General features: G+C 40.1%; 1 protein-coding gene across 1 annotated transcript; it reads left to right on the plus strand.

The window, feature by feature from the left end:
• The first annotated feature begins 9,123 nt into the window (after positions 1 to 9,123).
• LOC140747298 (uncharacterized) lies at positions 9,124 to 14,807 on the plus strand. The gene is made up of 8 exons (XM_073079630.1): positions 9,124 to 9,933; positions 10,273 to 10,644; positions 10,968 to 11,151; positions 11,519 to 11,697; positions 12,191 to 12,322; positions 13,011 to 13,125; positions 13,192 to 13,288; positions 14,750 to 14,807. Exons 1-8 carry the CDS (start codon positions 9,124 to 9,126, stop codon positions 14,805 to 14,807), a joined length of 1,947 nt encoding a protein of 648 aa, XP_072935731.1.
• Positions 14,808 to 15,861: the final 1,054 nt, after the last annotated feature.

The following is a 15,861-nucleotide window of genomic DNA, read 5'->3' on the forward strand; positions in this document are numbered from 1 at the left end:
AAGACAACGAAGCCACGAAAAATAAGACAAACACTTCTTAATTTTTATGCATTGAAGTTATGTAGAGCATTTCGAAACATAAATAATAAACCTCTTTTTAGACTAAATCCGCGTTCGGATCATAGTGCGCTATAAGTGTGACATGTCATGAGGGTACAACTTTCAGTAGACTATAGCACACTACCTTACACATGTATGTATTCTATCGACGGAGATGACTAATATGATCTAATCTAATATGATCATTAAGGAGGTAAACGATTCCTCTGAGTTGAATAATGATAAGGAATTTACTCTAAGAAGAGAAGTTTAAAAATGTAAATGTCAGAAAACGACACGTGATTACTAGATAAGGCCGATGATCGATTTATCTGCATGAAATTCGCGGATTTTGACAACGAGCATCGTTTCGAAAACTGTCACCGTTGTTGCAGACTGATAAAAACATCGTCATGTTATGCCATATCTAAATATAAATCTCGTGTTAGGTGCACGTATTCACAACTAAAATAAGGTAAAATGTAATCTATGGGTAGAAAAGAACCTAGTTGAAAATAATGGGTAATTAATATTGTGTGTTTGGATCGAGTTGGTAAGACTGGCATCATATGTGTCGCTTGTACACGGCCCTAGATGGTTCATTGCTAGTTCTTTCCTATTAGGTGCAGGCAAACCATCCTCAGTAAACCGTATTGTTCTCAGAATTATTTATATCGGTATTGATTAGTTGTAGGTACATATTAAAAATCTCTCAACATTTGGTTTATTTTATTTGGTAAAATGTAGTCTAATAAAAATATTCGACATTTCTAAATTCACTAATTTAGAAATGTCGACTATTTTTAGTCTTGATTTTGGGCATTATTTATTGGAAACACGGAAACAACAATATCCATAGCGGACCACTGCTACAACCGATCAACAACAGCAAGATCTCTCGGAATCGTCGTGAATCATGTCGCTGAAACACTATCGATGGCTGAAGGCGTTATCGGGCGTCAAGTGGCGGCGGCGATAAGACAAGCACTTCGCATCCCGGTGACAGTTGTTGATGCCTCTCCAAGTGTCTCCTGTCGCTGAATGAGGACGTTCACTCGATTGATGGCATTAAGGTGATACGATCACAACTTAGTCGTTGTAAATACTCAAATTTATTTTTTATAAATTACGTTCTTCAATTATTTTTTACATAATGGTTAGACCTCACCTCAAATTATGTTTAGGGACTTCCCCGTCGATATTATTCAGGTTAGAATAGGACGAGTGCATACAACAATCTCCATACAATATAACAAACTTGGGCATAATATAGAGTTCTAACATCATAATTTTAGGCAAAATTTTCACTAAATAATGTGATTACAGCCCTAGCAGACCAATTATTTTCAGCAGTGGCGATTCCCAGTTTGGCAATTGCCTTCTGTTGATTGGGACTTCATGTCTATGTGGAGCGTTTTATCGTTGCATCTAGTTGTCTTTGGCTGTATTTGGCGGTTGTTGATCGCGGCTGTCAAAGTACTAATCTGCGGGAGCCCTTGTGGTGTTTTTTGAGTCTTGTTAGTTACTATATTTTAAGTTATGCTGCTAGAGCTACTTTCAAAGTTCAAACAATATTCTACTATTTCAAAATTTACATAGCATGAGTTAGGACAATCTAAATCCGGTACTAATGTACATTCTACTTGCTCGTCTGCTGCTTCCATTGCATACAAAATTGACTCGGTTACAAATATCTAAGGGCGATAGTGACCACTTACGGCAAGAGAATTACATGTCCATTTGCTACTTCTATTATATAAAAATGTTCAGCAACGCTTAACGAGATAAGCAATCAGGTGCCCCTAAATCCTATTGAGTGTAATTAAGATCGATTTGCTGATTGTGATTCATCGATTGCTATCGACCACGAGACTATCTTTGGCCGGCATATGGACATTATTCTAATGCAAGTTAAATGTACTGATTTACCAGATCGCCTGATATATTCTACAGCGATAAAAAGTAGTAGCACCATCTGGACTTCCCGATCAACGTGAACACGGAATAAAATAATTATAATCCTTAAGACACGTGTGTCGTTTTTGCACGTAGTACCTACATGTCTATGGACACCTAAATAAATCACTTACAAAACAAATACCAATAATGTGGCAGTCCAAAAGATTGTCATCGTGAACTGAATGCTTTATATACTATTATTATACTTATATATATTATACTTAAACGAAGTTATTGATTACGAAGCTAACCCCAGACCAAAAAGAAAGACTTAACCTCTGGAATAAGATAATGAATCATATATTTTTTAGCTAACTTCTTACAACTTATAGTGTATAGTTGCTGCTCGAATTGTGTAAGCATAAAATGCAAATCATGTTGATTTCGTGCAGTGCAAAACATAATCCCCGAAGAGTCCCTACGTTCTCACATATTAAATGTTTGGAAACTTTTTCCACCATCGTATGCCATTAGGTGGTACACATACACATATAAATCGAAGCATCAAAATCTTATACAAGTTTACAGTGCAACATTCTTCAAGCCGTTGTCTACCTTTTTTTGATCTAAGACCTCAGCCCAAACTACGGCATTTTATATTTATTTTCAATAATTTTCCAGCAAATACTATTCGTCGATGGCATATCGGTGGTAATTAGAGCGATGATCGATGTCTCAAGTAAGCTGCCGATAAGATAGGGCTCAACGCATTATCCTTATCGCACTTTTATTGTTAATCTATCGTAAATGTAATTATTGTTTTAAAACTCTACCACAAATTATTGGCATAAATTCGGGGATTGACTCGGCTTACAGTTTAATACTAGAAATTCACTGCGGTTTTAAATGTCGTAATAAGTCAATTCTTATGTTTTTCGTTACGCCATTTGCCTCTTTCTGTTATGATTGAGGTAACTCCGACGCCAGAACTATGAAAAAAATGTATATTTTATGAAAATAAGGAACTGGCCTCTCTGCTCATATTATTTCGAACTAGTCCATAATAGCCGACTATAGTAAGCTACAGGCTCCAGGGTTCCAAGTGCCACGCCCCAGTCCCAGAAACTGCTTGCAAAAAAATCACGAATATTTGGGAGGTACATGAACCTAATTTGGAGTCAGGCAGTGATAGCCCAGTGGTTGAGAAACTCAGCCTCTCGATCGAGGGGTCCGAGGTTCATATCCCAGGTTTGATTTTTCACCACCTTTGATTTTTCAAAGTTATGTGCGTATTAGAAATTAATTGCCACTTGTTAAACGATGAAGGAAAACATCGTAAGGAAACCTGCATACCTGAGATTTATAAAAAAAAAAGAAACCTCGAAGGTATGTGAAGTCTACCAATACTTGGCTAGCGCGGTGGACTGTGGCCTGATCCTTCTCATTCTGAGAGGAGACCTGTGCCCCGCAGTGGGACAGTAATGGGTTGATGATGATGATGATGAATTTGGAGTCTGTTTGCTTACTAATTCAATTTCCGTGACAGCTGTTCCTATGTTATCTTCTCTGCTTTATCCATTCACACATAATTATTATCTTATTTCCCACTGATTATTTTCTTCAATTGTTTATATCTCGAGTAACTACTTGTACTACTATGTTTTGCCTGAAAGTAAGTAGTCGGTAGTATTTATGTAATAACCTAAAATTAGTCCTTGAATAAGGTACCTATTTTATTTGAGTTAGGTGAATTAGAAAGTAATCACTATCAGACGTCATAAGATATTAGTTCGCCAATGTGTACTATTACATTTACGTAGAAATAAAGGTGATAGAAGTGTCAGTGGTCTAATTCCGGCGGCACCTTTACCAGACCTATTTCTGCTATTTCTGCTACTAACAAAACAAAACACATACACACAAACACAAACAAAATGTTAAACGTTGCCGTGTTATGGTTTGAAGAATGTAGCAAGGGGACATACGTTTTTGAGGCATTCCAGCTTAGTCCTCAGGGGTAACACCGCATCAGTGGTCGACCTCGGGCAGGTTCTAATTTTGTCTGGGTTTGATTGTCGGCATTGTTAATGGGCAGTAGAAACCGTTGGGTGGACTGCATGAACGTGTGCTACTCTAGTATTATAAAAAAAAGGATTTGAGAATTTTAACTGGAGAAAGGGAGTCTTTCAAAGTAAGATGATGTCAAAATAAGAGTAGCTATTTGACTAAGAGTATATACGTAACTGCTCTCTGATATACTAATCTATACAGTCAATATTTTTTTTATTTCAGACTAAGTAGGTACCAACATATTTCTTGTTATTACGGAAAAAATTATTCTAATATAAAAATAATCTTTAAACTACCACAATGTAGCATCTAGTAACGCAGTGGAGGGGGCGATGCGGGCACCTATTGTTCCAGCTTCTCCAGAGAGGGTTGTCCGCCTACATGACAACATGCCGAGAAAGATATTGTGAACATCTATGATACGAGTTGGTATCATAGATGTTCAACACTAGGACACAATTGCGTACAAGTAACCTATATGAACACACTTAAACAATGCTAAAGCACTACAGTGTCATGGCTCCCTCGGCACCGCCCACGGCATAATACAACGCTTTTGGAGTAGTCTTCACTGACTTTAAATTTCGAATGTCATCAGTAGAACCCATAGAGGAACCCCATAGAATCAATTTAATGTTTAAATCTTCATACGGTTTGGTAGAAATTAAGTAGGACAATTGCAACAGTTTCCAGGAAATAGCGATCGTAGACTCAAGCCCGAATATAGAGTAGGTACAATAAATTATTATATAATACGAAACAATAGATAAGAGCAATTCATTTTCAAAGTGCTTGCAATACGGATTAATTTGTTCAATATAGTTTGGTGAAGACTTGGGCCACGACCCAAACACAGTAATAAAATGCTTCAATATAATATTCTATGCCGTACTTTTAGGCACTGAATATTGTTTATATAGGCACTGAAAGTTGTTTAGATAAATGTAACAAGAGTGTAGATAAGACAATTCGGACACGGTTCTCTATAATGTTTCCGTCACAGCGACGTGTAACATTTACTCTTAACTTATTGATATATCAGAAATCTTTTTACCTATTTAGAAATGAGCTACTTTCGGTCACCGCGAATTAAAGGGTCTGGTGCTCAAAAATAATCTCAGATTAAGTCTTCCGACTCTTTTTCATTCGGCTGAATGTATTTTATAGAAATAATCTGAATAAACTTCAAGTATAAGTGTACTCGTATCTTGAGATGTTGTTCCGATCCGGTGGTAGTTCAAGAAAACATATTAATAATTACCGTAAACCTATACAAAATAGATATAGATTTATTTCATTTCATTTTATTGTGTGCATTTGGTAAAGCGCATTGCTCTACACTGTAGCCGTAATTATAAACATTTCTCATTAAATGTAATATACACATTTTCCTATAAGATTATGCAGCTCAATGTATGTGTAATTTTGGAGACAATGCAATGAGCTTGGAACCTATCTGAAATGCTTGTTTCTCAGCTTTTGCCGGTCCTCGTGACATCGCGACGGTAGGTATCACTTTATTTTTATGTAAAAGTAATTTAAGTAAAAGTCACGATACTCACGATAATTTTCTCTGTTAAAAATGTAAACAGACCTTTTTTATAGTATAGGAGTAGCAGACGAGTATGCAGTCCACCTTTTTTATATAATATTGGAGTAGCAGACGAGCATGCTGTCTCCCTGACAGTAAGTGGCTACTGCCGCCCATGGACATCTGTAATCAACACCAGATAGGATCAGATATTCCTACCTATGGTCGGCCATAAATGCACCGCTACCCCAGAGGACTAAGCTGGAAAGCCTCGGAAAAGTATGTCTCCGACATGCAACATCCGTGTATTATTACCATTGTATAATTATAAAATTGTTATCCGCTCGTTATTATGTTAAGACACACTGTTAAGTCCAAATGACAAATAGTTTTTAGTGTAGGTATTTAAGTACCGGCGACAGGTAAATTAAATCTATAGTTATTAGTTAGCAGAGTGGGCTACTATGTCGCCTGCGGGTTACTGTAAGAAGACAGGACTATTTTGTGTCCTTATTTAATCTTATGCAACTAAAATTCAAAACCAAATATGTTGTGATGGCAGTAGCCATTCAGTTGAAATATATCGGGCAATTACCCATGTGCACCTATCGTATCTGCTGTTATGCTGAAAAAGTCTCGTGTTAACTCTACAAAGGTAATAGGTATTTTTTAGCTTCTGCAAGACATTCCGTAAGAAAAGTCTTCGGTAAACATTGGTAAACCATAACTGAAGTAACATTTGTGCAAGGCGAAGCTTATTTCTCACTTGCGGTACCCTGAAAATCGTAAAAAAGAGAGCGTAGTCGCCGGGAGTGCTGAAAATCGTGGAAAGCGGCGACCAATCCGCGGCGGCACGCACACACGCGCACCTGTCCGCACGCGCGCGCACACACGCCCGCGCCCGCCCCGCGCGCTCGCCGCGCACCTCCACAGATAACATTCGATTTGACGATTCCGTGAGTGATAGTGATACGGAGCGATGCTCCACTTGCTCCAAAGTTGAACCAAAGATTTCCCAAGTTCATTTTCCCATAGAACCCCTAAGTGCGGATTTTAAGGTGAGTCCCTTCCGCCCAGGGTCCCGTGCGGCCCCGGCCCTCCGTGTCTCCCGAGGTGCGGTGCTCGGGTTCCTGTAAGCGTACTGAAACTTAGTTTTGAAACTTACCTGTTTATTTGTAGTATTTGAGATTAGGTATCTCAGATAGGCTAAGATAGAGATAACTATCATTTTGCATAATATTATACAAACAATGAAACTTATTAAATTAGCTTGTACTACTTCCAGTTAAGTACAAGATATTTTGAATAACAAATGGACTATAATGAAAATTTTAAAATTTTGAAAATCTAAACTAGTTCTTACAGCATTAAAATAAATAAATTGATCAAAGTAAACATAATCGGTAGGCTTTTTTACAGTAAACGGTCTAATACGTGAAAGACGTAGACTTAAGCAATTGAATAAAGAAAATCACCTACATATTTTCCGTGCCATGGTCGGATAGAATTATAAATTAAAAAAAAAACTAAAAAATATTGGATATGTTAACCACATATATAGGAAGTTCTTTATAAATGGAAGATATTTGTTAAATCAGGTAAGTCGATAAACTACAGTTTACCATTTTTTTTGCCGTAATGATATGTTATTTTTGTTTAATTACATAGTAAGTAGAAAAATATTCAACTTTTCAGTTTTTAGTACACTTTTAAATCAAATATGAGCTTTCCTTTACAAATTTTCATGGATTTAGGTACTTTACTGTAATAAACTTGTGTAATTTTTGTGACAAGTTTTCTTGGGCTAAATTTATATTTGTATTATTTATTATATATTATTATAAAATTTCAGGAAAATCAGTCAAATATTAAATAAACATTGAATACTCTATATCTCCGTGCCGTCAAATATTGGATTGTAATCATTGCGTTTTCTTAATATGAATTCATTGTATTACTACTGCATACGTAGTTCTACCGCAAAAATGAAATATTTAATTAACAAGCTATTAAAGAATTTCTTAAAATCGGTCTTAGCCTATCAATGCTATAAATATATAAAGTAATAAATGACATCTACTGTAATATATATCACCTTTGAATAAATTAATACTACCTCTAGAAGTACCTACGGTTGCTTATCACACGTTCACTATAATGTGAATTATTAAAAATCATTCCTTTTATTTTAAGTAGATATGATATAGAGACGTAGACTCTACTTCTAAATCTAGGTCGCTCCCTTCCTCCTTCACTATTCTGTGTAAAGGGCTATATGCCTAATAATTAAAACATTTTGTTCTCATTACCTAATTGTAGTGTGCCAAACCCTTTAAATAAAAATACAATACACTAGCGTTAACATTTAATCTACAGGGATTTCGACCACCTTGGAGTGTTGGGGTTATTTAGTTTCCACCGCGTTCCACGATCCGCGCTGGGTTGCCGGAGCGACATAGACAGATGGGTCCCTCCCGGCGGAGGAGCTAGATAAATATTGTATTAATAAAGCCGTTATCAAAGACGTAGGACCCGCCGTTATCGCGGGATGGCAAACACGCCACGAGGTTTATGAGCGCGGACCCGCGCCGGATATTCTCGCTCCAAACATATTTTGAATTAATATTTCATAGGTTATAAGACGGTCTCTTATAAGACGGAAATGAGAACACTGTTTTATAGTCTGTCAGTATGTCAGTCTCACTAAGTAGGTATTACACGACTTTACCGGGTGCGCTTCGATGCAGTTTTCAATTTCTGGGCTGCCTTAAATTCTAATAAAAAAATAATCACTCGTTGTTATTTTCTGTCAATTTCGCTATATTTGGGCGCTCATGCCGTCGGTATTGCTCGCATCAACAGATAAATATTTTAAAAGTTATTGTATTTTAGTAAATACACAATAGTTAATACTAGAATTGTACTTATTCGTATAAAAAAATGAAAACAGTAAGTTTATTGTATCTAAACACTAAAATAATAAAAGAGATGTAAAATATGGCCAACCATATATTATAGACTTTAGGTACATATGCTACTCAAATAACACCCATAATCATTCACAATCTTAAATAAAAAATGTGTGTTCGACTAATTCTGACCTCTCACGTGGTATTTTAGAAACGATACTACAAGATATGAAACTATGAATAAGATTTTATAGTTTTGTAATAAGTGACAACACATTAACCTATTGTTCACTCGTTGGAGTTCATTGCTTCTTATGTAAGTTGTAGGCCAAAGACGATGAGCGGCGCCGGCGCCGTCTTGAACCCTATTTGTATTTCCGGCCGCTCTTCCGGTTCAAAGCCTCCGCTGTTTGTTCGGTGACTGCTACAGAAAACCCGACACTTGCCGACTTTCGGAGCTTTAGGCCTAAATATATCGCGTGCCTTCCATACTCTGAACGTTATTTTAAACTCACTATTTTGCCAAATGACTCAATAGAAACAGTATGCTGTACCTAATTGTTCTTAAAAATATTTAAGAAATTATTTGACACTATTTTCACGATAGAGTTTTTTTAATAAGTATTTAAAGTATATGCAATAGTAAGACCTTAGTCTGTTGTTAACAGTTAAGTCATGGAGAATGTGTCGACGATGGGCCGTCCCGATGAGCAGAGGGAGGAACAGAATGGCGAAGCCCTCCAGCTAGTTAAGAACGAGGAGCGCAGCAACGAGCTGGCGGGCGGCGACGGCGGCCCGGGGGGCGCGGAGGAGGGCGCCGCCATCACGCCCGCGCCCGCGGAGCCCGGCGAGCAACACTCCGTCATCACGTCCAGGAGAGCGCTGCGCACCATCACCACGGCCGGACACATCACCGACGCCACCGATATACACGACGATGGCGTCAAGGACGAACCTCCCGAGCAGCCACAACTCGAACACGAGCAGCTGCAGTACGCGCCGAAGATGGAGGAGGCGGAGGGCCGGCTGGCGCAGAATCACTACGACGAGGAGAGGTTGCGGCTCGCGGAGGCGGAAACCGCGCGCTACCTGGCCTTCAAGCAGGAGCCCTACCGCACGCTGCAGTCGCCCGCGCCCATGTCGCAGGACAAGCGCCTCCAGCCGCAGTACGCGCGGGCGCCGCCGCCCCGGGCGCCGTACGGCCGCGGCCTGGCGTTGCGCTACGGGGCACCGCACCACGTAATAGTCACACAGGAAGGAGAGGCCGAGGAACACAGTCACGAGGCATACCTGCAAAAGGAAAAAGTGGAACAAATGCAACAAGCGTACGCGGCGGCAGGCGAGGCGGCCGCGGCGGCGGCGGCTGCTGACGGGCGGCAGTATGCGGCGGCGCTCGGCGAGCAGGTGGCCGCCTCCACCGCGCTCGAGATGATCCAGACCACGTCGCTGAGCAACCAGCAGGCGGTCGGCGTCGCTTACCAACAGGTTACAATCACAGTTTTATTTAGTAAGCTTTTTACACACACGGATTTGCTCGATTAAACAAAACATCATTACTGATAACGGATGGCAAGAAAGTGTCGGATTACGTTCGCTTTACAATTCATTGTCTCGGTAAAACTTACTCATTATTTAGAGTGTTTATAGATTTGACTAACGCTCTGTAAATCACTTTAGTTAGGTACAATAAAGCTTAATTTAAAAATGAGGCCGCTATATTTTGCCCTTAAAAATGTTACGCAATACCTATAGTCCTACACATTCATATTGCATGGTATAAACAGCGTAAGTACAAAAAGTTTAAAGCAACGGTAATAACATCAGGTAAAGTACGAGACTAGGGGCGAAGGCGAGCCGCGGCCGACGACGTACGCGAGCCTGCAGCCGGTGACGTCCGTGCACGGCGGCTACGCGTACGCGGGGCAGAGCCCGCAGTACGGCGGCGCGACGTACGGCGCGTACGGCAGCAGCAAGGAGCTGCTGACGCTGTACGGCGCGGCGGGCGGCGCGGCGAGCGGCGCGGCGAGCGGCGCGGCGCGCGGCGACGAGTCCCCGCCCGGCCAGCTGCTGTACCGCAGCGACCCCACGCTGTCGTCGTCGTCGCTCAACACGCGCAGCGCACACGTCGTCTACGGCTCCGTGGTGCCGCAGTCGCAAGCCGTCTACGAAACACCGCCCAGTCCTAATTCACAACAGGTTATGACCTAGCAGATTCAATCTTTAAATAGACAAAATATATTTCGTGGTAGAACTAGTCTAGTCTACGTTTACGCCTAAATATTTATTTCCAGGGAAAATTTTATTTATTTATTATAATACTCAATATTGTATAATTATGTACTGACATATGTACGATTATGATACAACACTTTAATAGGTGATTGTTCAGTTTTCTATTAAAGCTCTACCTAATAAAAAATTCTGGTTCAATATATTTTTTTACAATACGTATTATTTAATCTAATTAAGAAAATAGTTTAAAAAACAAACTTTATCTGAATTAGCAACTCCTTTCCTAGGTGACTCTATATACGCACGGCAACTCGGTGCAGTACAAGGTGGGCGGCGAGCACTACCTGGGGCAGGGCGGCGTGGAGTTCGTGCCGGTGTCGGGCTACGAGGGCGGGCTGCTGGTGGAGAGCTACCCCGCGCAGCCCTGGCCCGCGCATGGCCTCATGCCCGTCGACGATGGCTTCGACCCTAGTAAGATATAGCCTAGAGCCGGCTAGGACTGTTTAGGACCCGACTATTTAGGACCGGTTTTGTAACAAGAAATACTTTATTTAATAGTAGACGAAATATAATGTACGTACTACTTGTAGCTTGATATTTTTAAAGTTGTCAATGTTATTCAGTCAGTATACTCATAACAATTTAATCCAAATCTACTAATACGAGAGATGAAAAAATCAAAGGAATAAGTTCTTCTGATATTAAGGAAATCTAAGTATAGCTGATGTTAATTGTTAACAGAACAACTGTTAAAGTGGAATTAAAACTTCCAAGCCTAGTCCAGTTGTTGCAGCAGAAACAAGTGAAGATAGTCTGCAATATACTACGTGTTTCTTAGGTATGGCGGGCATGGGCGAGGTGAAGGAGTGCGTGAACTGCGCGGCGGCCACGACGCCGCTGTGGCGGCGCGACGGCACCGGCCACTACCTGTGCAACGCGTGCGGCCTCTACACGCGCATCAACGGCGTCAACCGACCGCCGCTCAAGGGACAGAAGGCGAAACCACAACAGGCACTGGTAACACTATGATTTACATCTTGATGAGAGTTTTGTTCAAGTAATACGCTAATAAATGGACATACAATCTGTCTTATGACGAGCGATCTCTACTTCCCATTTAAACTCAACTCCCTAGAGCACAAATAATATACATACTGATATAATAGATCTAGCTACTTTCAAAATCAAGGTTAATCATCTAATAGAGTGTGAGTTTTTTAAGCAATAACCACTCAAATGGTGGATAACCGGATTCTGTAGCTTAAATACAGAAATCGGCGTTTCGGTTTTGCTATCACAGCCTAACTAACAATAATGACTTAAACTAGTAATCGAGATTTCCATCTATCTCATGTGGTCATTACTGCCTGAACTCCTGTAGGCTACATTAAATGCGACCCTTGCTACCCATCAGAACTAAGTTCATACGCCTCTTGTTCCATATGTAATTATCTTGAAACTTAGAAGATCTGAAGAAAGCATGTACAATTGTATGTTATTGTTTAAGCAGCCGACGAACGGGAATCGTCGCGTGGGCGTGACGTGCGCCAACTGCCGCACCTCCAACACCACGCTGTGGCGCCGCAACAACAACGGCGAGCCCGTCTGCAACGCCTGCGGCCTGTACTATAAGCTGCACAACGTAAGCTATACCTGTACCTGTCTAGACCTAGCTACCATATAGCCGACATATTCTTATATTAATTTTATCTGTAGTAAAAACAGTGATTGACTGTAGAAATAGAAGCGTTAGAACTTTTAGTGAAACAGTACACGGAGAGTTGTAGTACCTTTCAAAGTTACGCGTACCTAAGTTATGTGTACATTATCAACTACAACATATAATTAATCAACGTTTTCATGAATGAGCGAAGATGATATTAATATGATTAGATGATAGTATTAAACAGTTGATGCGAATAGTAATAGATAGTGTCGTATTACACTGCGGGGAGTATCGCGGCGATTGTGCATCGATAACGCCGCTCCGCCGATTAGACGCCGCAGAGCAGCCAGGTATCTAATCGGCACTCTGCAGTCGCAACTCGCACTTATCAGGGAACTCCTCGGCAAATATTGGACCTGTATAAAAAATCAAAACACAGGGTCTCATCTAATCTCGCGAGATAAACGCGGCCGGGGCTACCGACTGATAGAGAATTATCATCGCGACCACGAATATTCATAATGAGATAAATAATCTTTTATCAATTATCTCCTCGCGTAGATACGCTTGTTTAAAGGATGATAGGACCGCGTGGCGGTAGAGATTACGGGGAGTTCCCCCGTCTGGGGGCGTGATCGCTGACGGGTGTTTCGTTCGTGTGCAGGTGAACCGGCCGTTGAGCATGAAGAAGGACGGCATCCAGACGCGGAAGCGCAAGCCGAAGAGCATGGGCGGCGGGCACGGCGGCGTGGCGCGGCCGGGCGGCGCCGGGCTGGCGGGTAGGTAGCGCGCGCGCGGGTAGGTCGCAGCTGCTAGAGAGACTCTAACCGATGTGGTGTCCGCAGTGGAGGCACACTCGCACAAGGGTCTGCCTCCGCTGTACGCGGCCGTGGAGGGCGCGGCGCCGCTGCTGCTGCTGCCCGCGAGACACCAGCCCGACATGTGAGTAACTACGCCTCCCGAGAGCTCTGCCTGTTTCAATATCTTCTCTCGCCCCATTACAGTATCTGCTAATTTCCTGCCTTTCTTAACATATACAATTAAATTTAAATTCTTTATCTCTTACTTTCTAACAGCTAGCGTAGATCACGCAAGTGTGTTTGAAGATTTTTTTATCTCCTTCACTTAATTTAATTCCCTTGTCGTACATGTAATGCATGGGTTATACTGTTAACATTACTGACACCTTAACAATATTGTATAAGTCGATCTTACCCTTACAAAGTATTTAAGTAAAATCAAGGCACTTGAAAATAATATCGAAGGCAGACTCTTCTAGGCTTCAGTACTTCACATGCACGATTGCACTTCTAAATGTTGGCAGCTCTATGAGCACGCGGCACCCTCTCTACCGGCTTGGCTCTACAAGTACCGCACGCTAACGTACTAATTCCATCATAACCGTGTGCAGCTAATTACAGCAAGATACGAGGTTGTTGATAGTGTAACAGTGTGGCGTGGTGTGGCGGCGCTGTTTGCTCGGGGCTCACCTTATCTCAAGGCTCTCGCTTACACTATTCTACACTATATTTCACTTTCCGCTAATGTATGTGTTCATCTGTCTATGATGGTTGTACTAGACTTGCAACTAACTCTGAAACTGTTTTATTTCTATGTCCTAATCGTATTATTTTACTGAAAAAACATGCCAAAAAGCTTTTTACCCGACTGCCAAGGAAGGGTTATGTTTTTAAAATATGTTTCACCTGCTTATCTAACACTACATTATATATATCTTAGTCATCGTAGAAAAGTACGGACTGAAAAATTAATCGTAACTAATTATGTAGTAAAACATTATAATATGAAGCTTTATAACAGAAATTCACATAACAATTATAATTTATATTGTATACTTTTGACATGCTTCTACACGTGAAACGTGAAAATATACGTGAAAATTGTGCATATGCCACAATAACCTAAACTTGATTAAATTTACATACGTTGATTACAAAAACCAAATACTGTTATGTTTGAATGCCACTTTGGCCGGAAATTCCAAGTAAAAAGAAGACGTTATGTTTCAAAACTTACTATTTCGAAATAATGACGTATGTATGTCTTCTAGATTTTTTTGAGGTTAAGCAACTAGTCATATATTAAATTATTAATGTCAATGTGTATGACTCATGTTATAACGTCGATGTTACTCATACAGTATACAATATCGTCACGATAAATTTGAATATTATCAACAAATTAGGCACACTTCTAATAAATCATCATAGATGCACAACAGTCCTTCTGCCTCAAGTTTATTTAACTTACGAGTAAGTAACGTGACTAAGTTAAGTTGCAGTTTATTTGGGTAAGTCAACTGACAGAGTAGTTGTAAACTTGAGTCAAATGGGTTGTACAATAGGATACTACCAGAGAGCTGTATGTTTGTGTGTGTTGCAGGTTACCAGCGGTAGAGCGCGCGGCGTCCTCCGCGTCCGTCCACTACCGCCCGCCCTAACTACGAGGCCACAAGACACCTAACAGCTACAACCAATAGATTAACTAACAACTTAATTTTATAGGTTTTTATTTATTTTACACTTGAATTACAGCCAAAGAAACCAGTGTAGGTAAATGTGGATATATTATTTTTACAGAAAATAGTGAGTAACCGTTTCTTGGAGATTGTAGGAGAAACCTTTCAGCCCCGTAAGGGCTCTATATTGTATTAATATGACGAAGAAAATCGTGCATTCACTAATTTTGTGTATATTATTTCTTTGTACTTCAGGGAGTGAGACACTGAGAGCATGTTAAAAAAAATTATATTAAATACGCCAATATTTAACATAAGCGCCGGGCTCGCTCCTCCTTGGACTGTTCTAGATTTTCACAGGCAGCTAGGTGTGTGCAAAAACTGTGTGTGTGTCAATCGATTTTCAGGTTTCAGACCAGAATTCGACTTACTTTAATAAGATTAGCCTGTCTACAGGTTACACGAATATTTAAAAAATGCATATTCGTTTTCAATTTGATAGAAACCTAATATAGGTCCGCTGAGATACTCTACTGTAATATTTAAGACTAGCCGTAAATAATCTTACACTACAGACATATGTGCTGGATAGTCAACTCTATTAAAATATCAGTTATTATATAATTAGCTACAAATAAGGGACGAAACATCACAATACATTTTGTAACGACGCGCAGGAAGCTGTTACATTCCATTCTGAAACACTTGGTGTCGTAGGCGTTTAGTTGATAAGCTTAGAACACTGGGAGATTGTACAATAATATATTTAAACATACATTAGAGACATATTAATATACAAAATATTTTGACGAATTTATTAATATATTGGAATATTTGAATGTAGTTTTATATGTATACGTTAGAAATGGAATGGGAATTGTATGTTGGTGTGCATTTGAGTATGTTGCATGTGTGTGTGCGTGTGTGCGTGTGTGCCGCATTCGTGAGGCTTGTACAGGTATTTAGTCTATTTATATTTTGATAAGTCGCGAACAATGTTTGTAAAATAGCTCTGTTTAAGTTCGTATTTTAAGTT

This window comes from Epargyreus clarus, unplaced genomic scaffold (genome assembly GCF_041222505.1).
Source record: "Epargyreus clarus isolate Ecla_fem2 unplaced genomic scaffold, WU_Ecla_fem_2.2 ptg000014l, whole genome shotgun sequence".
Classification (NCBI taxonomy): domain Eukaryota; kingdom Metazoa; phylum Arthropoda; class Insecta; order Lepidoptera; family Hesperiidae; genus Epargyreus; species Epargyreus clarus.